This window comes from Trichosurus vulpecula, chromosome 6 (genome assembly GCF_011100635.1).
Source record: "Trichosurus vulpecula isolate mTriVul1 chromosome 6, mTriVul1.pri, whole genome shotgun sequence".
NCBI lineage: Eukaryota > Metazoa > Chordata > Mammalia > Diprotodontia > Phalangeridae > Trichosurus > Trichosurus vulpecula.
The window spans coordinates 275,988,414-276,013,017 of NC_050578.1; the positions used below are offsets into that span (position 1 = coordinate 275,988,414).

Here is a 24,604-nt window from a genome sequence, read left to right on the forward strand (position 1 = left end):
GGGTAGGGTGGTCACGCCTTCCCGGCCTGCTCGGGGGTGGAGCTGCCCTTGTCTCGGAAGCACGTTGTTGGGGGGGCTGGGCAGGAGGGCCACATCTCTTGTGTGTGGGAGGGTCAGTCCCCTCTTGGCCGGCTCAGGGGCGGAGTGCCCGTGCCTCGGGAGCACATCGGTGGTGGGGAGGAGGCCAGCCCCTTCTGGGGGCACATCTCTTTGTGTTTGGTGGGGTCAGTCCCCTGCCGGCATGTGGGCGGGGAGGTCAAGCCCCCCTGGCCGGCTCGGGGGCGGAGCTGCCCTTGTCTTGGAAGCACGTTGCTGGGGGTGCGGGGGAAGGGGCGCATCTCTCGGGTTTGGGGGTCACTCCCCTCCCGACCGCACGTGGGCGGGGAGGTCACGCCCCCCCGCCGGCTCGGGGGCGGAGCTGCCCGCATCCAGGATGCACGTGGTTGGTGGAGGGGTTCAGCCCCCTCGGGGGCGCCTCTCTTGGGCGGGGGGCGGGGGCTCAGCCCCTCCGGGCCAGCCGCGGCAGGGCTCGGATGGGGCGCGGCGGCGGCGGCGGCGGGGGCCGGTCCCCGGCCCCGAAGCCGGCGCGGCCCCGCTCGGCCCAGGCCGAGGCGCGGAGCTTCTGCTTGTGCAGCAGGTAACTCGAGTACTGCACCTCGGGCATGGCCACCTTGAGGCACTCGTCGCCGCCGGGCCCCGGCGGGCGGCTGGGCAGGTCGTAGCCCACGATGCCCACGTTGCCCAGCGGCTGCCAGGGCTGCAGCTGCTTGTTGCGGATCTCGGCGGCCGGGCGCAGGCGCGGGCGCGGCCCGAAGCAGCGGTGCAGGAGGCGCTCGCGCGCCTCGCGCAGCTGGCGCGCCTCCCGCTGCACGCACTCGCGGCCCGCGCGCGCCACGCGGCGCCAGAAGGAGGCGTTGAAGTGCTCGTAGAGGCCAGCGTCCAGGCCGTTCCAGCGGCGCGCGGCGCGCGCCAGGCCCTCGGGCAGCGCGGCCAGGCGCGAGGACGCGCTGCGCACGTTGAGCTTGACGTAGAGCACGTCCTCCAGGTCCCAGGCCAGCAGGCGGCGCAGCAGCACGAGCGACTCGTCGAAGTACTCGGCGATCATGACGAGCGAGAAGGCGGCCTCCAGGTCCCGGATGAGGCCCGCCAGGTAGGCCGGCTCGTCGCGCGCGCTGCGCTCGTTGTCGCCGCCCAGGTCGTAGGCCAGCGTGTTGTGCGCGTACATGGCGTAGCGCTCGTCCGGCCGGTAGTAGGCGCGCGGGGCGCGCAGGAAGGCCTCGAGCGAGCCGTTGGGCACGCGCACGAAGGCCGGGCAGTGCCGGTTGTAGTAGCTAAAGAGCGACTCGAACATGGCGGCCGGCTCGCGCAGGATAGTGACGTAGACCGTGTCGTTGGGCAGCAGGCGCCGCAGCTCGGCGCGGTTGAAGCGCAGGTGGCTGGCGAGCATGCGCGGCGGCCGCGTGGCCGGGTGCACGAAGCGCGCCGAGAAGTCGCGCGGGTAGCAGAACTGGTGCTCGCAGCTGGGCCGCGGCAGCGCCAGCGTCACGTTGTGGCGCTCGGCGAAGCGGAACAGGATGTTCTGCACCGTCGTGCCCGCCGTCTTGTGCGTCTTGACGAAGGCCACGGCCGTGTGCTTGGGCCGCGTGCGGCCGGTCGGGCGGCACGGGGCTCCGGGGAACAGCAGCAGCCTGGGGGACCTGCGGGGGGGAGGGGAGGGGAGAGGAGAGTGCGTGACCTGGGGGCGGGGCCCGGACCGAGGCCCTCCGAGGACCACCTGACCAGCGGAAACAGATCTGCGAGGGGGTCCACCCCCAGCCCAGCCTCAAGGACCGCAGGGGGCCAGCCTGCCCCAGTTTATGCCGTCCGCCGCTGAGGTCATTGCTTTAGAGCTAGAACGATCCTCGGAGGCCATCTAGCCCTCTTTAAGTTTGGGGAAACTGGGGTCACATATACAAACAACCCCCCATTACTGTAGGAGGTATCCCCACCCTCCCAGTCCCCCAGGCTCCCCACCTAGGGGCATCCTGGCCCCTTCCCTCCCCTCCCCCAACATGCAGCGCAGTTCATCTCAAATGCCCCCTTCATGGCCTCGCACCTGGACTATTGCTAACGGACAGGGACCGTCTATTACCTTTCTTTGTGTCTCAACAAGCGCTTAGTGGTTCGGTCGTTTTCAGTAGCGTCTGACCCTGTGACCCCCATTTGGGGTTTTCTTGGCCAAGATGCTTCTCCGGCTCATTTTACAGATGAGGGAATTGGGGCCAACGTTAAAGTGACTTGGCCAGGGTCCCACAGCTAGGAAGCCTCTGAGGCCAGATTTGAACTGGGTAAAATGCATCTTGACTCCAGGCCTGGCCCTCCCTGCCCTCGGGGGCCCCCCTGGCTGCCCCAGCACATAGGAAGTACTCAGTAAACATTTGTTGCCCCGGTCTCTCCTCCTACCCAGACCGTACTAGAAAGAACATGAGTCAAGTGAGCTTTACAGGTAGGGGAGCTGAGGCCCTGAAGGGGAAGGTGCTCTCCCAAGGTCAGTACATCTCCTAGTGGTGATAATGCTAACATTTACATGGTCCTTACTATGTGCCAGGTGTGCATCTGAGCCTTGCAGGTACTGTTGCCACTATTCCCAGATGAGGTTAAATGGCACAGCTTACTAACTGTCTGAGGCTGGATTTGAATGCAGGTCCTCGTTACCCCAGGCACAGTGCTCTCCCACTGCACCACTTCACTGCCCAGGGCCAGAAGGGTCCTCCCTGGGGCCACCCCATCCACTGATGCTTTGGTCGCTGAGGAGCTTCCCAGGCCCCAGGTTTCCATGGTGCTGAAGCACCAGGGCTGAGCTTGATCTCCTGGGATTCTGGACCCCAAGAGACCACTGGTGTCATCTATTTTACAGATGAGCAAACAGACCCAGAGAGGGGAGGGAATTAGTGAGCAGCAGGGTCAGCCCTTGGGAGGGCGTGAGTCCAAATCCCACCAGTTTGCAGTTGAGCTTATCCTTGGTCATACAGACAGGAGCCGCCTCCCAGGGGATGTCCCAGTTAGGACTGCGGCTTTGGTGTCCATCTTGTCTGTCCCCATATCCACGTAGTACTAAGTGGTCACCCAGCCTCTGCTGGGAGACCTTCAGGGAGGGTGAGCCCCCTTCCTGCCATAGCAGCTCATTCCCCTTTTGAAGATTCCACTGTCACTGGTGAGTCCAATTGAAGAGACTCCTGCTTCTCAGCTTCTCCACAGCTCAGGAAGCTGAGGGGGAGACTCCCAGGGGTCACCCGAGGGTCATCAGAGCCAGCTCTGGGTGCGTGCCTGTTGTCTGAGGGCAGGCACCTCACCTGCAAACATGGGGCTGCCTCCTGCTGGCCCTGGCCCTTACGCAAATGCTCTAACATCTTAGATGACACAGACTCCTCCCTTTGCTCCTGGGCTTCCTGCAGTGACCTCCTCAGGCCTTCTTCCCCTTAAAGTCCACCCCCTTAGATATAGTGGGACAGCCTGCATTCCCCATATCCCTCTCCTTGCCCTCCTTCCTCTACTGCCCTTTGCTCATCTTCTCTCTTGTCCAGCTTTTCTTTGTCCTCCAATATTGGTTTGTTCAGCATCTTTGGCCATCTTGGAAACCTTCCCTGCTCCAGAGACGTAGGAGACGCGATGGCCCAGTGGCAGCTGATGAGAAGGGGGCTCCAACCTAACTTGGAGCACCATCAGATCGCAGCGTTTGTCTCCAGTATCCACCTCATGGAATCTCCAGGGATGAGGAAGTTGGCTCCTGTCCTAGGTAAGGCTGAGGACTTATGGTCTGCTGGGCCCCAGAGGCCATGGAGGATGCCTCGGATGTCGCCTTTCTTACTTGGCTCTTCCCTTTTCCTTCTTCTAGGCTGAGGGCTGGCCAGTGACTTGTGAGTGCATTATAGGCCTAGGCCTTGAAGTATGAAATCAGCACCATCCCCAGGGTTGGGGGTGGCTCTCCTCCCTACAGGAATGGGCTCCAGACTCTGGCCTTGGTGCCAGAGGAGGTCCGGGAGAGACAAGAGTTGTCCCTGAAGCATCCAAAGGGACCCCAGGGGTATCTAGTCTAACCTGTATCTGAAAGGAATCCCCAGGACAAAAGACCCAGTGAGCGTCACCCCACCTCTGCTTGCTCGAAGCCCTCCTACCTCTGGACAGCTCTAATTGTTAGGAAGTTTTTTAAGCCTAAATTTGTCCATTGCAACATCCACTCTGTTCCTGGGGCCAAGAAAAACAAATGTAATTCTTCTGCAAGCCAGCCCATCCAATGTTTGAACACAGGTGCCCCCTGAGTCTTCTGCAGCGCTATAGATGGGGAAGCAGACCCGAGTTCTAGATAAGCCTCATTGGTCATCTGAATGGCTGCTGGAGAGCTTAGGAAGGAGGAATAATGGAGGGAAGAGGTGTTTTCAGTGACCGGATCAAGAATGTGCTCTTGGGACTCATTTTTCTCATCCGTAAAATGAGAATAAATATCCTGCCCTGCCCACCTTAGGAGAATCCAATGGAATAATGTGAAACTGAAGTACTGGGACTTATTTATTCCAGGTGGGGGGCAAAGGTAAGGACCTTCTAGGTCACCTCGTCTGCACCGTAGAGATCACCGCTAAGGACGCCTGAGCCCAAGACTGGGAAGGTGCAGACCATTGAGAGTCCTTGAGCCCCCCCTTCCAGCCCTGCCACTTCCTTACCAGCTGAGCTGCGATCCTTGGTGGAGGAGCAGGCTCAGCATCCCACCCAGTACCAGCAGCACCACCACCTTCTTCCTGGTCATCACCATCTTGGCTGCTTGCTGTAGCCGAGCCAGAACCGGTGGCATGTCTGAGCAGAGAATGATGCGGCAGAGGAGGGGCCCAGGCCCCACCCCTGCCCCCTGAGATGGGCTCCTGTTGGGCCAGAGCCCAGGGGGGCGTCTGGGGTGGGGAGAATGGGGCCAGTGTTCTCCTGGTGTACCTGTAAGTGAGGGGAGAAGGATGACAGTGAAGCCCACCCTTCTCTTTGCAAAACCCACAATGTCAGAGCAGGGAGCCACCTGAGAGACCTATACCCACCCTCACATTCTACACATAGGGAGTCTAGGCCAGAGACAGGCAGGGAGTGACAACTGAGGTCACATTGGCGGTCAGTGTGCTGTAATTGGGGAGGATGCTGGTGGGATGGACCTTCAGTCCTTTGAAGTATCGGAAGATACCAACCTCGGGCAGTCCCTTCAAGACTCGTTTAGTTCGATCTCTGCATATTACAGATGAAGAGACTGGGGGATTTGTCCAAGAACTCAGAAGCGTTAGGCAGTCGAGCCTGGGTCCTGTGTGTCCTTTACCCCCAGCCCACTGGCTCCCTCCCTCACTGGCTCCTCACCGATCACTAAACACTATCTCCTCCCTCCAGACCCTGTTCTTGCTCCTCTTCCCTGCTTTGGGCTGAAAGCAGAACCCTCTGTGTCTAGGGGGTAGGGAGGAGATATCACATTTCTAGCCCTAGTGGGGATCAGTTACTGAGAAGCTTTTTCCTCAGTGTCTGTGATGACCCTGTCTCAGGTGGAATTACAGTGTCTTAGTAGTGGGGGCAGGACATGGGCAGCAGGAATCGGAAAGGTCTCACTGAAGGTCCTGTCCTAGACTCTCCTTTGGAGCCTTGCCTGAGCCTCCTCCAGCCTGGACGGAGCCCTCCCTCTGTCTAGCTTCTCCAACACTGTCTGTGGAGTGTCTTGGGAGCTGTGCTACCCGAAAGGATGGACATTGTGCATCCAGGACAAAGATGGCGGTGTTTCCCAGCACAGGACTAGGCACGCAGGACACATGAGGGGAAACCTAGGTCTCTGTCCCCCCCTCCCCCCATTCCAATGCCTTTCACTTTGTTGTGTCCGGTCCCTGGAAGGGACTTCCCCACACCCTTGCCATCTGCTCCCAGGGGCAGTAAAAAATCATGAAAAGGGCACTAGCTGTGTGACTGGGGTTCAGTTTCCTTATCTGTACAGGCATGAGGAAGGACTTGATGATTGCTGAAATTCCTTCCACCTCTAAATCCCATTTTACCGAGATGAAGTCCCTCCTTCCCTCTGGGGCCATGTCACATGACCTCTCCAGGAACACTCCCCCTCCCCCCCCACTGTTGATTTGGATTTATCTCACCACCCTGCTCATATCCTGATTTGTGATTCCAGAGCAGAGATGTAGGATGTCTGTTTTTAGGATTCTCCGATCGTGAACGCCTAGAAAGAAGCAGGGGCTAGAGTCTGTCTCTGTGTAGGGAACCCCAAGCTCTGATGGGGCGTTGCCCACGGTGGGTACTTGTGGAAGAATCCATGGGCCCCCAGGTTGCTGTGTCCAAGCAGCATCCCACTTCCCATACCCACTCCCAGAGCTCAGTCCTGCCTTTTGGGCCCAGCTCCATCTCCATGGAACTAGGTTAGGAGCAGAGGGGAGAGAAGGTGAGGGAGGAGCCCCATCCCTAGGCACTTGAAACCCAGGCTGTCTCACCTGTGGCCAGAGCTAACTGTGGGGAGATGGTACCACAGCTGGAAGGAAGGGGGACCAGAGGGAGAAGTTTCCACAGGCTGGGCTTCTTGCTGTTCCCCCTCCGTTCCATCGGCAGCCTCCATGCCTAGAATGAGCCTCTGCCTCCATTCATGACTCAGAGTGCTGCCTCCTAGCAAAGCCTGAGGTTGGTGGTGATTTTGTCTGTCTGGTGCCTTCTCTTTGTATGGGCTCTGCCCCCTCAGTGGCAGGTCGACTCTTTGTTGCTGGCCCCAGGGGCAGGGTGGGGTGGGGGGGTCCGAAGAACCAACTCTGAACCCAGTATCAAGAGGAAGGGACCTGACCTGGAGGAAGCCAGAGGGAGCCTTGAAGGCCCTTCACTCTAGACCTTATCTAGAAAACGGGTATGATAAACTTTGGCTGGAAAGCCCTAGAGCAGTATGGAAACGTGATGCTTTTTACTAATAATCGGACGGATGCAGGCCTCATTCTCGACGGTAGGAGAGCAAGGGCTGTGTGGGGAGAGCTCCCACAGTGTGGGCCTGGCAAATGCTCAAGAGCAGACGGGCTCTTGGCCAGGGCTGATGGAAAGTCAGCTTTGTTCAGGGGAGCTCCCTGGGCATGAGGAGGGGGAGGGGCCCCTCCACCTGGTGATCATCACCTCCTGGGCCTTGGTCAGTCTCTGCTGGGCCGTAAGCCTCTGGCCCCCAAATTCCTCTTCTTCCTGAATAAGACGTGGGTGGGTGTGGCGGTGGGCTCATTGGCAGTGGGATAGAATGGAGACAGCTGGGCCCCAGGAGAGCAGAAAATAAGGGCCTTCGTGGCTCTGTTCACTTTGCCTAGCCACAGGCCTTCCTCCCTTGACCCTGCCTTCTCAGAATAGTAATCCTGGATTAAAGGTAAACCCATTCCAGCAGGAAAGAGCTATCCTGTTTCTGCACCTTCCCACCAGACTCCTGGCCCTAGCCTGCTCTCCTTCTCTGAGGTTCCCCCCACCATCTCCACCTCCACTGGCCTGCAGACAGATTTAATCCCCCTGGAGCCTGTGGGGAGAGGAGAGGACAGGCAAGGTTAAGAGGGAAGAAACCACCTTCAAATCCCCATCCCCGAGATCGCACACTTGGAGGTGAGGCTGGCTCTGGTCTAAGGTAGGAGTCCATGCTTTACCTCCTTCCAGGACACGAATCTCTGACCTCTGTTCTCCTCTTAGGCCCAGCAGACTTGTATTGCCCGGGGGCCTCAGGACTGAAACCTGTCCCTGTTCCCTGAGAACCTCAATCAGAGCTTCTTTCTTGGGATTTTCCAAGTCTGTCACTGTTGAGGAAGGGGGAAGGTGACTAAGGGGTTCCCACCATAGAGGAGAGGTGGGTGGCAGGTGTCCTAGCCTCAGCTAGGCTCCCTAGCAAGCACTGGGATGCCAACATGCTGGGGGGCACTGGGGTTAAGGAGAGGAGCTTAGGACAAGCTGGGAGGATCCAGACTTGAAATGGACTTAGGATCATGGGATGTAAGAGACTGTAGAGACCCATTTTATGGAGGAGGAAATGAGGCTAGGCATTGAGGAAGGGGCTGGGCCCATGCCTATGCCCTGGCCTTCTGATTCCAACTCTTGCCCTCTGTCCTGTTCCTTGGAATCCCCATGGCTGAGGGTGAGGGTCTCAACACCTGTTGGCACCAGATGTGGTCCCATTACACTGTTGGCTGGCCAGTGCCCCGGGTCCCTTCGTCTCTTACCCTCAGAAAGGCGCAGCTCATTTTGCAGTATCCCAGCCTCAGCTCTGGGCTCCCAGATTAATTAGAGTATGGGGACTAATTTTAATAACGATGCTTCACCTCAACCTAGTGCTTGATTTCACAAATTGCTTTTCTGTCTCCTGAGAACAGACACCAAAATGGAGTAGGGACCTGGAGCTTTGAAAAATTCTTTGTTTGACACACACAGCACCTCCCCCTCCCCTTTCCCCAGTGAGCCACTTTTCCTCTCCTACTATCCCCACGGGGATCTAGAAATAAGGAGAAGATGATGAGATCAGACCTGGAAAGACCTTAGAACGGAGACCACAATGTCAGAGCTATGGAGGCCCTGAGAACATAGAACAGAGAATGACATCAGGGAAGAGCTTAGAGACTGGGTTCAACTCCACTCCTACAGAGAGGGAAACTGAGGCCCAGGTGAGCTGGTCAGGTATGTGTGGGAGAGGAGGAGGAGGAACTGACCTGAAAGTGAGGTATAGACATTCAGCTAGTGAGGGGCACCTGAAGGTGTGAACCAATGGAGAGAGTGAAGAGTGGCAGTACATCAAGGGCTACTGGGAGAGGATCAGCTGGACCCTAGCAGATTAAGGGGCCCTGAGAGTCAGGTGTCTGCCACCTGCCCTGTCAGCCTTCTAACACACCACTAGTGCCCTCCCCATTCTCGGGTCTTTCCAGACCTCAGCCCCCCAACCCCTCCCATGTCCCTGTGATCGCCCTCCCTCCCAAATCTTGCCTCCATATTTTCATCTCTGTTCTTTCTCTGTATTTCATTCCCACTTCTCTTTATTCATTTCTTTGAGCTTTCTCTGTTCAGGCCCTGGGCCAATTTCTCCCCATTTGTCCTTCCCTCTCCTCCCTCCTTACTCCTTTCCCCATGAGCTCAGCGACACCCCCCCCCCACATTGGGGAGAGCCCTCCATTTCTTCCCCATTTTTGGGATGTCTCCTCTGCCTTATCTCCTCCCCACCGCTCCCCCGAACAGAGGTGCTGCAGTCAGTACTCACGACGCTGGGGCTCCCTCCGCTCAGGCTCCTGGCTGCTTCCTCACACCACCCCCCACACACTTTCCGGGGGCTCTGGGGTTGTTAGTCCTGATCCTCCATCAGGGCCCCCTAGTCCAGCCGCTCACCGGAGGTAGCAAAGGTCCGTGCCCAGTGATGCAGGCAAAGTGGGGGTCCCAGAGCTAGGAAAGGGGATGCTTTGGCGAAACAGCAGATCTTCTCAGGCCCTCTGGACACCTTGGCTCTCGCTGCCCCGGGCTCCGAGTCCCGGCTCCGCTTGTTCAGCTCTGCTGGATCAGGTGGTGAGGCTTCAGCTCTCTCCCGCCCCTCTCCCCATCACACTCAGCAGGCGGGGCTGAGAAGAGTGGGAGGGAAGAGAAGGGGAGTGGGCACCCAGAAGAGGGGAGGGAGGAGGGAGAGAGGAGAAGATACTGGAGAAGGGGAAGCAGACCGATGAAAGAAGAGAAGGGGGAGGGGGACAGGCAAACGCTGTCAGGGCAATGCTCTAGAATTTCAGAGCTAAACAGTGGACCAGACAATATCAGAACTGGCAGGGACCTCAGATCACAGCATATCATGAGACTTGGAACACATCGAATTTCAGAGCTCTCTGGGATTTTAAGACCCAGAATATAGGACACCAGGGTGAGGAGGGTCCTAAGGATATACAAGCTGAGCAGGACCTTCTAAGGCAGAACAGAGTCTTCATGCTGGGAGAGACTTTGGAACCTTGAGCATACAATGTCATAAATGAAAGAGGCCTCAGACTTTCAAACATAAAATGTCAGAGCTTCATCTTAGAAGATAGAGTTCAATTCCCGGAATATTTCTTAATTGCCTACTGTGGGCCATACCCTAGGCTAGCTCTGGATACACCAATGAGATATGACTCAGACTCTGCCCTCAAAGAGTTTTTAGTCTCATGAGGTGGGGGAAAGGGAAGCTCATCAACCCCTCAGAAATTTGCTCCCTGGTTCCCTTGGGTGGGTCACCACCCTCCTACACATCCTCATTGTGCTCCACATTCTCTGTGTCCACAAATAGCCCAGGTGTGAGGCTGGTGAGTGGTGAGTGTGAAGGACAGCTCAGGCAGCCTGCTAGGAGAAATGGAAGCAGAAAGAGATTCTTCTTCTGCAGGCTGAGCCAGGGAAAGTGTGTGAAGAAAGCCATTTGGAACTGGGCCTTGAAAGAAAAGAGCAATTTAATGGGAACCTGGGGTGAAAGGAGCTTTATTTGGGGCATCAGGGCCTTGGGGAAAGGCCCAGAGTTGACAGAGGGCATTGTTCCGTGAACAAGACCTTCCATCTCTCAGCTCTGGGTATTCTCTGTGGTTGCCCCCAGGGCCTAAAAGGCTCTCTCCCTCTGCTCCAGCCTCCCTGGCTCCTTTAAGTGCCAATGAGAATCTCACCTACAGGAAGCCTTCTCCTACCCTTCTCTTACCCCAGCCCCTCTTAACTGCAGTGCCTTCCCTCAGTTAATTATTTCCTATTTGGCCCTAGAAAGTGTATACAGATTTGTTTGCTTATTGTCTCCCCTTTTAGAGGATGACCTTGAGGGTGGGCAGGGACTGTCTCTTACTCCTTTTCCTCCCCAGGACTTAACACAGTGCCTGGCACATGTTGGTCAGACCTGTCCAACTCTTCCTGACCCCATCTGGGGTTTTCTTGACAAAGGCACTGGAGCGGTTTGCCATTTCCTCTTCCAGCTCATTTTATAGTGGAGGAGACTGAGGCAAAGAGGGTGAAATGACTTGCCCAGGGTCACACAGTTAGGAAGTGTCTGAGGCCGGATTTGAACTTGGGTTGAGGTGTCTCCCTGATATCGAGGCCTAGAGCTCTATGCACTATGGTGCCACCTAGCAGCCCACCTGGCACATAGCAGGCGCTTAATATTGATTGGAAGGAAGTCATGGGAATTGAAGCTGCAGAGAGAGCCAAAGTGGAAAGACCAGGACTAGCAGGCCCTGAAGTGGAGAGCCGCTGAGGGTCTTGAACATGGTGCAGGAGCCTGAAGTGGTCAGACTGGTGCCCTAGGAAGATGGCTCGGTCAAGGAGGGGTCAAAGTGAGGGGAGAGGCTGGAGGCTTCAGGCCCTTCTGAAGGGAAAGGAGCTGAATGAATTGGGTTGTTTGTCCAGAAGGGGCTGGGGATTGGAGACCTGGAAGGGCTGAGTCAGAGAGGATCTTGAGAGAGACCACAACCTGGCTGAAGGAGAGAGCTTGGTCCCAATGTCAATGGAGGCACACACCAGAGGCTCAGTGTAGAATGTCAGTGTTGGGAGGGCCCTGCAACAGGGAATGTCAGAGCTGGGAGGAGCCCAGAACACAGGACACGGAATGTTAGGGCTAGGAGGGCCTTTAGAACAGGGAATGTCAGAGTTGGGAAGGGCTGGGAGGAGCCTTAGAACAGGGAATGTCAGAGCTGGGAGGAGCCTAGAACATAGGACATGGAATGTCAGAGCTGGGAAGGGCCTTAGAACATGGAATGTTGGGGCTGGGAGGAGCCTGGAACACTGGATATGGAATGTCAGAGCTAGGTGGGCCCTTAGAACATAGAATATGAGGGCTGGGAGGAGCCTAGAACATAGGACATGGAATGTCAGAGCTGGGAGGGGCCTTACAACATGGAATGTCGGGGCTGGGGGGAGCCTGGAACACCAGATATGCAATGTCAGAGCTGGAAGGAGCCTTAGAACAGGGAATGGCAGGGCTGGGAGGAGCCTAGAATACAGGACATGGAATATCAGAGCTGGGAAGGTTCTTAGAACATGGAATGTCAGGGCTGGGAGGGGCCTTAGAACATGGAATGTCGGGGCTGGAAGGAGCCTAGAACACAGGACATGGAATGTCAGAGCTGGGAAGGGCCTTACAACAGGGAATGTCAAGGCTGGGAGGAGCCTAGAACATAGGACATAGAATGTCAGAGCTAGGTGGGCCCTTAGAACATAGAATATGAAGGCTGGGAGGGTCTAATGCATAACTTTGACTTTAGAGGTGATCTAACTTAGCACCTCATTAGAAATGATGACTTTGGCCTATAAAAGGGAAGGGTTTTGGTAGAGTAACACCGTCTGACCCTCCTGGGGTTCCCTTCCTTCTCCCCTCTCCCCTCCTCACTTGCAGAAATTGATGTAGTCAGATTTTATTAGAGACAGAGATATAGGCATGTTCTCACACCCTCCTCTGACTGATGTTCTGGTGGTCTTACATATGAGGGCCCAGGTCCTTCTGCCTGGCTAGCCCCCACTGCCCTCTACAAATCTGCATTACCTAATAGTGCCGGGAGAGACCTTTTACCCCTCCCTGACTGGTTCTCTGTCCCATTCCCTGAAGCCCTGACAGAGCCAGCCTCTCACCTCCTGCCCCGTTAGCTAAAAGCCTCAATTCATTACTTTCCTGAGGAGTATTGACTTGGAAGCTCTGCCCCTGCTTCTTGATGCCTCAGAAGGCCTTTACCGTATTCCCCATTTTCTCCTCCTCCTCAGAAAGCACATCAGGCCCCCTAATAGTGGGGTACACCCCACAACAGGTTCTCGGTGCCCCCTAGCTCTCATGTGTATAATGATGTCCTCCATAGTTGTGCCCGACTCTTTGTAGAAACACCATTTGGGTTGGTTTGGGGTTTATTTTGCAAAGATACTGGAGTGGTTTGCCATTTCCGTCTCTACCTAATCTTACACATGAAAAAACTGAAGCAGAGTTAAGTGACTTGCCCAAGGTCACACAGCTAGTAAGTGTGTCAAGTGTCTGAGGCCGCATTTGAACTCAGGTCCTCCTGACTTCAGGGCTGGTGCTGTACTCACTGTGCCACCTAGCTGCCCTCCCTTTCCATTTTAGAGCATTGGCTCCTTGAGGCCAGGGACTGTCTCTTTTTCGGTCTTTACATTCTTAGTGCCTGACAGGCATGCCAAGTGCTTCATGCATGCTTTTGCATTCATTCAGCTTCTTTATTCTGTTGAAAGCGCCATCTTTCTGGCCAGTCAGGTTTGCAATCTTGGTGTCATCTTGGACTCCTTATTCTCACTGGCACTATGGCCAACCAGTTGACATATTAGGCCTTTCTGACCTCTCTCGTGGAGCCCCCGATTGCTCTCCTGCCTCCCATCTTTCCCCACTACAGTCTATCCTACACACAGTTACCAAAGTGCATGCACATAGGTCTTACTGTGCCACTCCCTCCTTGGTCATCTCTGGTGCCCTGTCACCCTTAGGACTTTTCGGTTTGGGATTTAAAGCTGGCCCCAAACCAGCCCACCTATCCAGACTTGTTATACATCACTTCCCTTCATTCTCTCTTCGGTCTGTCCAGCAGCTCTGGCATTCTTTTGTTCCTTCATATAGGGTCCTTCATTTCCTGAATATATTCCTTCTTTACCTCGGCCTCTTAGACATCATGGTCCTCTCCAAGAATCAAGGACAAACAACAGACAACTTTTTAGAATTTCTAGTTTCCTTCACAATTAAGCTCAAGTCTTTCCTGATCATCAGCTACCATTGCCCTCTCCTCTAAAATCATTTTGGATCTGTTTTGTATAGACCTATTTTCATACCATTAGAATATAGGCTAATTTCCTTTGAATCCCTAATGCCTGGCACACAGTAGGTGCTTAATAAGCACTTGTAAGATTTGGAACAACAAAAGAGCTAGAAATCTGCATCCTCTTTGATCTTGCAATATCACCATCGGGTCTCTACCCTAAGGAAACCAAAGAAAAGGTAAAGGAACCTATTTGTACAAAAATGTAGCAGCTCTTTTTGTGGTGGCAAAGAATTGGAAATCCAGGGGATGCCCGTCAAGTGGGGAATGGCTGAACAACCAGTATATGATTGTAATGGAATACTACTGTGCTATAAGGAATGATGGAAAAACACAAGAAGACTTATATGAACTGATGCAAAGTGAAGTAAGCAGGACCAGGAGATCATTGTACGCAGAAACAGCAATGTTGTAATGATGATCAACTGTGAAAGGCTTGGCTACTCTGACCAATACAGTGATCTAAGACAGTTCCAAAGGCCCATGATGATAATGCCATCTACCTCCAGAGAGAACTGATGAACTCTGAGTGCAGATTGAAGTAGAATTTTCTCCCTTTAATTTTCTTGTGTGTGTATTTTCTTTTGCAACATGGCTAATATAGAAATATGTTTTGCATGACTTCATGTGTATAATTGGTATCACACTGCTTGCCTTCTCAAGGGGTAGGGGAGGAACAGGAACGAGGAAGAGAATTTGGAACCTCAAATTTTAAAAAGTGAATGTTAAGAATGTTTTAATGTAATTGGGAAAAATTTAATGAAATAAAAATATAGTTTAAAAATAAATACTTGTAGACTAATTGATACCCCAGTTAGGAGCGATGGCTGATTTGAGCATGATTCAAGGTTCTTGAAATGGAGACCAGAGGAGTGGGAAGAAGGAAAGGGGATGCTCTTGGTGGGAATGGGGTGAAGCACTGAGCAGGCTTTCCTGAAATACTGTTTTGGAAAAGACAGTTACAAGCCAGAGGGCCCTGGCTGAAGTTCCTCCAGGGTGTGGTTCCTGGTGGGGGCTTGGAGGTTGGTGAGAAGCCCATCATTACTGTCTCTCCATCAGGATCATCATGTTTGACCAAAGCACCTCCCTCACACTCCTTTATGTTACTTTTGGTCCAGATTGTGCCCATTTTATAGAAGAAGTGACTGAGGCTACTAAAGGCTCATGGTCACATAGCTAGGCAACAGCTCTGGGCAGTGCAGGCCCCGTCACCTCTCCTCGTCCTCCCCAGAGCTCTGCTCCCATTCTAGATAGCACAGGAAAACACAAACGCTGTCATTCCCTTCTCAAATGGCCTTGGCTTCAAACCCGCAGCTTCTCCTCTTCCTCTTTCACCACTTGAGCTTGAGCATGATTTCAATTCTGGTAGAGGTGTGTAGCCTGGATCCTTGATCCTGGCCCTGCTTCCCTGCCTTTGATCTCTAGAGCTAAGATACTCTAGTGCTGGTCTTAGGGACTGCTTCCCAGACCTCAGCTTTACCCTCTTAGCAGACACCCTGTGGTCTTTGAGAGCAGCTGGGCCCTCCCACAGAGTCTGTTGACCCAAAGTTGGGGACAGCTGCCCTTCAGTGGCTGGCACGGTCCCTGTCTTTATCAGTATCTCCCTCTCACCCTGTCTGGTACGGGCAGAGAGCCTGGAACTCGAGGCTGGGCACAGAGCTGAGTCTACTGAGGGCTCTGAGATGGGGGGACCCAGGCCATGCCCACAGAGGTGCCCAATCAAGAGTGGAACTCCATGAGGGCTCTTGTTAGGACCAAGAGGAACCACCAGGGAAGAGAAAATGATGTGAAATTCTTTTTTTTTTATTAATTTTTTTATTTTTAGTTTACAACACTTGGTTCTACATAATTTTGAGTTCCAGATTTTTTTCCCTCCCTCCTCCCTCCCTCCTCGCCTCCCTCCCCCAAGACGGCATGGAATCTTGTATAACTTCGCATTGAATTAATTTACACACTAGTCAAGTTATGGAGAAGAATTGTGATCAATGAAATGAATCATGAGAAAGAAGAAACAGGGCCAAAAAAAAAAACAAACAAACCAACAACAACCCAAAAACAAAAACAAAAGAGAGAAAAAGAAAAAATACTTCACAGTTCTTTCTCTGGATATGTAGATAGCATTCTCCATTGTGAGTCCTTTGGAATTGTCCTTGTACCTTGTGTTGCTGAGAAGAGCGAAGTCTGTCAGGGTTGGTCCTCATAGAATCCATATGTCTGGTTGTGTATAATGTTCTCCCGGCTCTGCTCCGCTCACTCAGCATTACGTCATGTAGGTTTTTCCAGTTTGTTATGAAGTCCATAATTGATGTGAAATTCTTGAGTTTCCTCACATCTCAGGCTCTGGCAGCTCTCTCCCCATACCATCCCCATTCTATTTCCAGGCCTCAGTCTCTCCAGCCCTAGGCTGTTGTTTCAACAATCCGGCTAGCAGCTATTGTAGGGGTGAAAGACCAGCACAAGCCCAACAACAAGAATGCTGCCACAGCCCAGGTTCTTTTGATCTGCTTTACTAAGGAAAGCAACGGTTGAGGGGTTGACAAGCTTACTTTAATTCAGCATACAAATGTCATTCACTTAGTTCAGGGGGAAAAGCCAGCACCTTGAACTTCAGAGCAAATACAAACAAATCACAAACATCAACAGACAGACCAAATACAATTCATAGTTACCAACATCTAAATTCAGCCTGGGAACTCATAACAAGGGCTGGTCCAGAGTCACGCGCACCACCACAGCTGTGGGTAAGAACTCCAAGAAAGAGAAAGCCAGCTCCTGGTTTTATATCTTTGTCAGGGTCAAGGGTGAGTCACCACATGCGACTCACCCACCTGAAAAAGGCAACTTAAACCCGTGTGGTCTGAAAGCCTCTGATGTCCCAAATATGCCACTCAAACCCATGTGAATTAGGCCCTCCCCTGAGCCAAGGAGGTCACCAAGGACACCAATCTAATCAAGGAAACAAAGGCCAAACTCTTCAAGGGCACTTGGTTGAACTAAGTGCTAAAAGCCCATTTTCATTGCCCACACAGCTGTATATTTTGCTCCTACTATCTGGACTCCCAGGGAGGCTCAGGTTACCTGGAGCTGGGACAGATCTTCCAGAAAGGAACCGGTTATGCCTGAGCTTAACTTGGTAACAAGGGAGGGCCCAAGTTAACTCCCTGCCTGTCTCCCTTAGGTCTGGTTTCTCCTCTTCCTCCCCCCCAGCTTTTGAAATCTCAGCCCTGAGCAGTGCCCCCAGAGGGGAAAGAGCTACCTAGGGGATGAGCACATGGGATTCAGAGATCATCCAGCCAGACGACTCATTTTACAGGTGAGGAAACTGAGGACAAGGTGGCAGAGAACCTGATGGGCAGAGCACATATTACAAGCCAGTCTTGGGACTGCAAGTTCAGCACTTCCCATCACACTGGTATTCAGAGCCAGGAGGGAAGAAGCCTGAGGCGATTACTCTCAAGAGCCATTTTTGGAGGGTGCCAGAGGTGGGCATATGCTGGGTCATTGTGGGAAATGCCTAATGGACCTAAGTCTCCCTCCCAGATGGCGCCCATCAAAGTCTGGCACAGTAGGGAAAGCCTTGTGTCTGGGTTCTGATCTTGCCCCTGCCATGTCCGGACTTACTGCTGTAGAACCTTGGCCAGCGACCTCACCTCTCTGACCTTAGTTTCCCCATCTGTAAAAGTGAGGGGCTTGGGCTAGACTATGCCTGAAGTCTGTGCAAGCTCTCACTACTATCCTCTAGATAAGGCAGCAGCGGCTGGTGTGTGGAGGAGAAGATTCGCAGGAACAGTGAGTCTGGGCCTAGGGAGAAGAGAAGGGGCATTGTTCAGAGGGCCATCTCAGGCAAGGCCTGGGTGGGGCTGGAAGGGGTGGGCCCCGGAGCTGGGTTCTGAGTGGGGACAGGACAGCACAGGCCGGGCCACAATAGAGCCGGTCTCAGTGTCCATGCCTCACTTCTCTCCCTGGAGGGTCTGGCTTGGCCCTATCTCCTTCCAGCCCTTGAATGTGCCTGGCCCAGAAAGGGTGGGGCAGCTCAGACAGCTCCTCGAAGACAATCAAGAGCAGTGTTAGCCTGAATCAGCTGTTCCTGCTCTCCCTTCTGGGGCCTGTCTGGGGAATTTCTCCACTTCCAGGTCTCCAGGGACCCAGGAGTCCTGCCCTCCTACCACAAGAGGGGTCTGGCAGCCTGGCATGGGGAGACTGCACTTCTGGGTTCACAGCCAGAGACACTGCGCTGCTAGTGGGACTTAGAGGAAGTCGCTGCTCCTCTCTGGCCTGTCTGCTTCTTTGCTGAGAACAGACACTTCCATAGCGTCTTAAGGTTTGAAAAGCAGGTCATTTATGAGTTCATTTGCTGTAGAAGTCTGTGCAGAAGGCATGAGAATGCCTGAGCAGAAGTGATGTGCCCGAAGGTCCCACAGCTAGTGTTGGAAGGCAGCTCCCTCCCTTCCCCTTCCCTCTTCCTTCCTTCCCTCCCTTCTTTCTCATTTTTCTTCCTCCCTCCTTCCTTCTCTCCCTGTTCTTTCTCTCTTCTTCCGTCCCTCATTCTTCGTCTCTCCCTTCTCACTTTCCTTCCTTCCTTCCTTCCTTCCTCTTTCCATCCTTCCTCCCCCCTACCTTCCTTCCCTTCCTGTCTTCTTCCTTCCCTCCCTCCTTTCTCACTTTTCTTTCTCTCCCTCCTTCCTTTCTTCTCCCTTCTTCCTTCCCTTGCTCCTTCCTCCTCTCTCCCTCCTCTTTCCTTCCTACCTTCTTCCCTCCTTCCTTCCCTTGCTCCTTCCTCCTTTCTCTTTCCTTCCTCCCTTCTTCCTTCCCTCCCTCTTTCCTCCTCCCTCCTTTTCTTCTTTCTATAACCTGGACTAATCTCTGCATGCGCAGTTCAACCAATGGAGTTGCCTTGAGAGGACTTTGAAGCAAGTTCAATTTGCCTAAAACTGAGCCCAGTGAGACGGGAAGGACCCTCCTCCTGGTCCCGCCTCCCCCCCCCCTCCGCCCCCACCTTGAAGCAGTGGCCCTGGGGACGTTTGTTTCTGCAGGTGGCCAAAGACGGTTCTCAGCTGGGGTTTAAGCCTTGGTGACCGAGCCAGGATTGCAGGGGGGAACCTGAGAAGCCGGGGTGCAGGGGACCCCAGGCCGTGAACCCGGTGGGTGGCTCTGCTCCCATCCCAGGGGGGCTGTGCCTCCTCTCTACCTATTTGTGGGTATTGTCCCTTTTGAAGTAAATATCTCTGTGTAAAAGCTTATCTATCAGTGGCTAATGGAAGGGGGGTGCAGGGGCACCCACAATTAATCGGTCAGAGCTTATTGGGTGCCTGCTCCTTGCCGGGTGCCGGGCGCCAGGCGCAGCTCGGAGTGACTGAATGATGACTATGGATGAAGATGTACAGAGCTGGGAGGCAGCTCCGGCCGTCGGCCCTGTGCCCTCGTCAGCAGCAGCCCGGACACGTGCTGGTCAGAGCACCTCGTCGGAGCTCAGCGCTGCTGTACCACTGCCATCTCCTGCCGGGAGGGGCCGCCATCTATCACATTTACAGAGACGGACACCGAGGCAAACCCAGGGTCGCACAGCCTGATTCGAACTGGTCTCCAGGATTCCCGACCGTGGGCCCCAGTGTCCTCATCTGTAGGTGTAGGGGCGCAGGGCGCTGTTTGGCGGCAGATATGACACTCCACACCCCCGATCCCCCACTTCTCCGAAGAAAGGAGATGCAGCAGCCCAGTTTTTGTTCAGGGCGACAGCTGGTCACTCTGGCGCTCTCCCTGCCCCGCCACGCTGTTTACGGGGCACACATCGATTCTCTCTTAGGCCGCTCGGGGCTAGGCAGGACCTGGATTCTGAGCATGGGGAAGCCGCGCTGTCTGGCTCCTTCCAGCCTCGGAGGCCGGCGGGACTACAACCGCTCTTGGGAACGGGGAGAACTACATTTCCCATGGGGCAGCGGGGCCGCTTCTTGGCCAAAGCTTGACATAGGGGTGGGTCACGGATGCCCGTCCCTCTCCACCCCTGGTTTCTGATCCACAAGTCCGAGAAGGCTCAGCAACCAACCAGACCGCTTTCCGCATGCGCCTCGCGGAGTTCCTGGTGACGCCAGACTACGTTTCCCGGCGTGCTCCACGAAGCCGCCCTCCCCCCACCCCCCGCCTCATTTCTATTGGCTGCCCGGATCCCGTAGGCCTGGCTCCTATTGGTCATCGCCGGAAGTTCCGGGAGGCCGTGGCTCTTCGGTCCCCAAGGCCGCGCGCCTTCTCGCCGCTAAGATGGCGGCGGAACATCCCGAGCCGTCTAAAGGTGAGCTTCAGCTGCCGCCGCCGCCGCCGCCGCCGCCTCCGCCGCCGCCGCCCCCGGCCCCTTATGGCGCCTGGGCCGCGCCGGAGCTGCAGGCCAAGCTGGCGGAGATTGGAGCCCCTATTCAAGGTGAGCCTTCCGCGCCGCCTCCGCCGGCGCTGAGGCCCGCGAGGCTCTCGAGAAGGCCCGGGCCCGCGGAGCAGCGGGAGGAGGAGCGGCGCCGGGGACTGAGGAGGCCTCGGGGCTGGGCCTGAGGGGAGGGAGGCAGGCAGGCCAGGGGACTGGAGGGGGCCCGTCTTGCGCATCGTAGGGAAACTGAGGCCCGGGAGCCTCCATCCCTCTCTTCAGGGCCGTCTGTGAAAGGCAGGTCACGCCGTGCCCCCAGGCCCTGGGGGCCTCCTCGAGGTCCTCTCCTTTGGGGGGCCCAGGCGGGGCGCTGGGGAGGCTGGGTGCGAGTTTCAGGGAGAGTTCAGTTAAACTCCTCTTGGGGGCCCGGGCCTAAGCTCGGAGCCCCCAAAGTGTCCTGGTTCCGGAGGGGGTTGAGCCTTGGGGGTCGCTGGGGAGACTCTCCCCCAGAAGAGGCGCCTGGGCTTTGTGGGGCAAAAGGAGGGAGGGTCCATGGCCAAGCCCTGGGTAGCGCGGCGGGGACGGGGCTGGTGGCCATGGGTGCCACGGCGTCGGGGGAGGGAAGCCTAGTCTGGCAGCTCCCATGGAGAGAGACCAGGAGGCGGAGACCCCCTGGATCGAGGGTCTGCAGGATGGGGTAGAGTGAGGAGTTTGGGGGACCCCAAGGCTGAGAACTTGGTGATGCGTAAGCCTGCCGCCGCCCCCTAAAGAAATGGGGCTGTCTGGAGGTGAGCTGGGTTCTAGATGTATCCACAGTTTTTAAGTGCTCGTGTCCTAGGCTCGCAAAAGGCTCCCCGCCCCCCCCCCCCCCCCCCCCCGCGTCTGGATTGGGGTGGGAGCTGTGATTTCCAGGGACTTCCCTTCCACCCCAGTACACATAGACATAAAGTAAAAACGTAAACAAAGTCATGGCAGGGGGCAGGGCCCTTTGGCTGGGCAGGGTGTCCACCTCCTGCTTCTCCTCGGAGTCAGGTGTTAGGAGCCCAGAAAGCCCTGTTAGACCTCAACGAAGCCTTAGGCAAGAAGCGGAAGACCACAGGGACACACACGTGGCTGCTGCCCATCAAAGGCAGAGGATTCAGAAGAGAGGCACATTCGGGAAGTAAACACTTGGGTCCAAATCCAACCTGTGTGATCCTGGCCAAGTGGCTCAACCCCTGTCTGCCTCAGTTTCTTTAACTGCAAAATAGGGATCATAGCAGCCTACCTTGCAGGGTTGTTGTGAGGATCCAGCGAGGTAATGTCTGTAAAGTCCTTAGCTGGCTGCAGGGCACACAGTAGGTACTTAATAAATGCTTGTTCCCTTTCCAGGCTCCTGGCCAGGGTGGAGTGCCCCTAACAAGGATTGGTAAGAATGTATGTGCCTGGAAACCTGTGGGTCTAATAAAAAGAACTGAGCTGAAAAGGCCGGGCAGGGCTGACCCCGTCCTCTGTGTCTAACAAGCCCTAGAGGGCAGCTGTAGGACTGGAAAAATCAGAGCTGTCGAGACACCTGGACTCCCCCAGGAGACAAAAGGAGCCAGTGATTCAGGCCTCAGCCTCAGAAGGGAGAGGAGCTGGAGTATAGAGTATAGAGACTCAGCCGACCCAAGTGCCGGTCTCGCCTCAGATGGTCCTGGGCTGGTCACTTCCCTTTGGTCCGTCTCGGTCTCCTCTTCTGTAAAATGGGAGCAGCGACACCACCCACCTCCCAGGGTTGTGAGGCTCAAAGAACCTTAAAGCAATCTCTGATCACCAGCCGTTGTTATTATTGTGGCAAGGCTGACCTCGGGTATCTCCCTAGAAGCAGGCTAGACCAAAAGCTAGTGGCCTCGTTCTTGGAGAAGTTAGACTCGTGTCTGGAAACCAAGAAGCTGAGGGATTGGGAGGGGGTGGGGAAGCCTAGAGCTGAGCGTCTGTATGCAGCTCGGCGGAGACAGAACTGGAAGGGATCTTGTCCACAGAGTAGATGGCACATGAGAAATCCATTTATCTGGATATATTCTGGAGTAGTATTTTCCAGAAGCCTACCAGCTATTCGTTGCTTTGTGATAACATGAGCCTTCCAAAATAGAGGCGTCAACGAGGGCCAGTCGTTTCTGGGTCAGATTTTTAGTAAAAAGGAGGTTCACTCAGTTGTGGAGGGGAGGTGGAAGTGATGATATGCTTGGGAAGAGGTGACCAGTTCATCTTGGAACATGTATTTGAGATGGCAGGGACAGCTGGACACTCTGGGTCTGAGGAGGGCAGATGCTGGCGTTAGGCATGCGCAGGAGTTGCCCGGTCTCTCAAATGGACCTCTGGGTCCCCAGAGAAGTCCTTTCAATGAGGAGCTGAAAGGGAAGTTGCCTGAAGTGGGGAGCTCCTAGAGGGAAAACCCACCACCTAACTTTGGACAGTGTGGAAGAGCCCAGAGGCCCATTAGAACTGCTGCACAGCAGGTGCCTGAGCTCGAAGCTGTGAGGCCAGTGAAGCTCTAAGTAAAGTGATATTGGGGATGGACGGACAGAACAGTGATGACAGAAGGAGGGAGACAAGGTGGAACTCACTCTGATTTTGCTGTATCTGACAAAAGATGGCAGGTTGCTGCGGGAAAAGTTGAAGACTGGCTACTAAATCGTGATACAGTAGGATGGCTTTGGCGCATCATGGATGGTTCAGAGTCACCTGGCACTGGAGTGACAGGACAGTGATTCGGAGAGCCAGCCCCCTGGTGCTTCTAATCACTGACAAGGTTAAAGGCAGAGAGGGCGGGTGGTGCCAATTTATAGGTGACGTTGGTGGAAGGAAGAGCCAAAGTACTGGATGATAGGATCTAAAAGATCACGGCACGCCAGAGCATTGGGCTGAATCTAATGAGATGAAATTTGGTGGAGATAAATGTAAAATCATAGCCCTGGGTTCAAAAAAGCAGCTGCGCCAGGACTGGACAAGGACCTGGAGCTTTGATGGATTGGCTGAATGACGTGGCCGCCCACAGAGACAGTGGGACTTTAGGTCTTGGTGAGAGAGGCACCGCTTTTAGGGGGCGGCTGGGGAGGGGCCCTGCTCTCTGGGTTTTGTCTCGCTCAAGCTGGCGGAGAGCTGAAGAGTGTCCAGAGGAGGGCAGCTGGGAAGGGGGTGGCCTTGAGTATGTTTGAAGAAACTGAGAAGAGGAGCTGGGGGCAGGGGGAGCTGTCCTCACATATTGGAAGTGGGGTCATTGGGAGGAAGGCATGTTAGACTTCTTGACTTTGACCCCAGAGAGCAGAACTTGGAAGGTTCAAGGAGCCAGTTTAGACTTAATGTGGGAGGTGCTGCCTTGATTGTTAATTGATGAATTCTTCCTCATCCAAGGTAGAGGAGAGGCTGCAACAAGTAGAACTAACTTGTTGGGAAGGTTCTAGTGCCTCAAGGCCACATGTGACCCTCTACGTCCTCAAGTGCGGCCCTTTGCTTCCCAGAGCAAATTTGTTCTAGTGGCGATTCCTCTGGAGCCTGGTATAGACTAGTAGCCACGGGTGTGGCCTCTGAGGTCCCTTCTTTTTCTACTTAGCATGTGCTGCTAAGGTCCCCTCCAGCTCTGTGAGTCTGGGTAGGCTTGGAGAGGGTGGTCAGACATGGAGCATCATTACCACAGGTGCAGGGTTGCAGGTCAGTGTAGCCCAAGGGAGGGAGCAATCAAGCAAAGGGAAAATTCAAGCCATGTGCTCTAGAAAACTCCAGGGGGCGGAAGAACCCTTTTAGCCACTGACCCCAGCAAGGCTCTGGAGGGGAAGGCCTGAAGGAAGATCAGGCCTCTGCAAGGTCCAGATGCAAATGAGTGGAGGCTGGAGATGGTAGGTCAGGTTCAAGACCTGTCATCAGTTTGGTTTTCATTGCAAGTGGTCCCAGGGCGTCACTGAGCTGTCCTTCCTCCCATCTTCTGAGGACACTTTGCCTGGATCTCTGCTTTGTACTTCCCACGTGCTGTAATCTGAGCATGTTTGGTATCTCCCTTTTACTGGTATCCTCCCCTTTACTATAACGGAAACTCTTTGAGGGGAGTAGCTTTCATTCTAAAATCTCTGTATTTCTGGGGTCCAGCATGTTGCTTTGCACAAAGGATTGTTTAATATCTATTTTTTTCAATTTGAATTGACCTCTTCTTCCTCTCCCCCCTTCTCTCCCCCCCCCCCCCCATTCCCACGACCCCTCAGGAAGCCGAGAGGAGCTGGTAGAGAGACTGCAGACCTATACCCGACAGGTCAGTGGTGGGTATGGGGGCACTGGGATGGATGTTTGGGCCCAGGGAAGCTCAGAAGGTCTGTTTGGAGCTGCTGTGGCCTGATCTGTCTTTCTCTGTCCTCTCCTTCTCTCCCTGCACCCAAGACGGGCGTTGTGCTGAATCGGCCAGTTTTGAGAGGCGAGGATGGAGATAAAACTGCTCCCCCACCCCCCATGGCAGCACAGGTGAGTCTGAGGC

The 24,604-nt window shown here is 54.7% G+C and overlaps 2 protein-coding genes across 2 annotated transcripts in view; one reads left to right on the top strand and one right to left on the bottom strand.

Annotated features, from left to right (window-relative positions):
- Positions 1 to 499: 499 nt before the first annotated feature.
- Positions 500 to 4,916, bottom strand: GAL3ST3 (galactose-3-O-sulfotransferase 3). The gene is made up of 2 exons (XM_036764422.1): positions 4,698 to 4,916; positions 500 to 1,697 (listed from the first exon to the last, which is right to left on the bottom strand). The coding sequence occupies exons 1-2, from the start codon at positions 4,823 to 4,825 to the stop codon at positions 500 to 502; spliced, it is 1,326 nt and encodes a 441-aa protein (XP_036620317.1). The 5' UTR covers positions 4,826 to 4,916.
- Positions 4,917 to 19,981: 15,065 nt separating this feature from the next.
- SF3B2 (splicing factor 3b subunit 2) overlaps positions 19,982 to 24,604 on the top strand; it is a 28,511-nt gene continuing 23,888 nt past the window's right edge. The window contains exons 1-3 of the mRNA XM_036762820.1: positions 19,982 to 20,184; positions 24,339 to 24,385; positions 24,511 to 24,591. Of these exons, the coding sequence (XP_036618715.1) occupies positions 20,028 to 20,184; positions 24,339 to 24,385; positions 24,511 to 24,591 (285 nt within the window). The 5' untranslated portion in view covers positions 19,982 to 20,027. The remainder of the gene's footprint in view (positions 20,185 to 24,338; positions 24,386 to 24,510; positions 24,592 to 24,604) is intronic.

What these genes read in the sequence shown, in the direction of transcription:
- GAL3ST3 (XM_036764422.1), bottom strand. Translation starts at nt 4,825, where the DNA reads ATGCCACCGGTTCTGGCTCGGCTACAGCAAGCAGCCAAGATGGTGATG. An exon ending in CAAGGATCGCAGCTCAGCTG is followed by an intron (nt 1,698 to 4,697) that starts GTAAGGAAGTGG and finishes TCCCCCCCGCAG; the next exon opens with GTCCCCCAGGCTGCTGCTGT.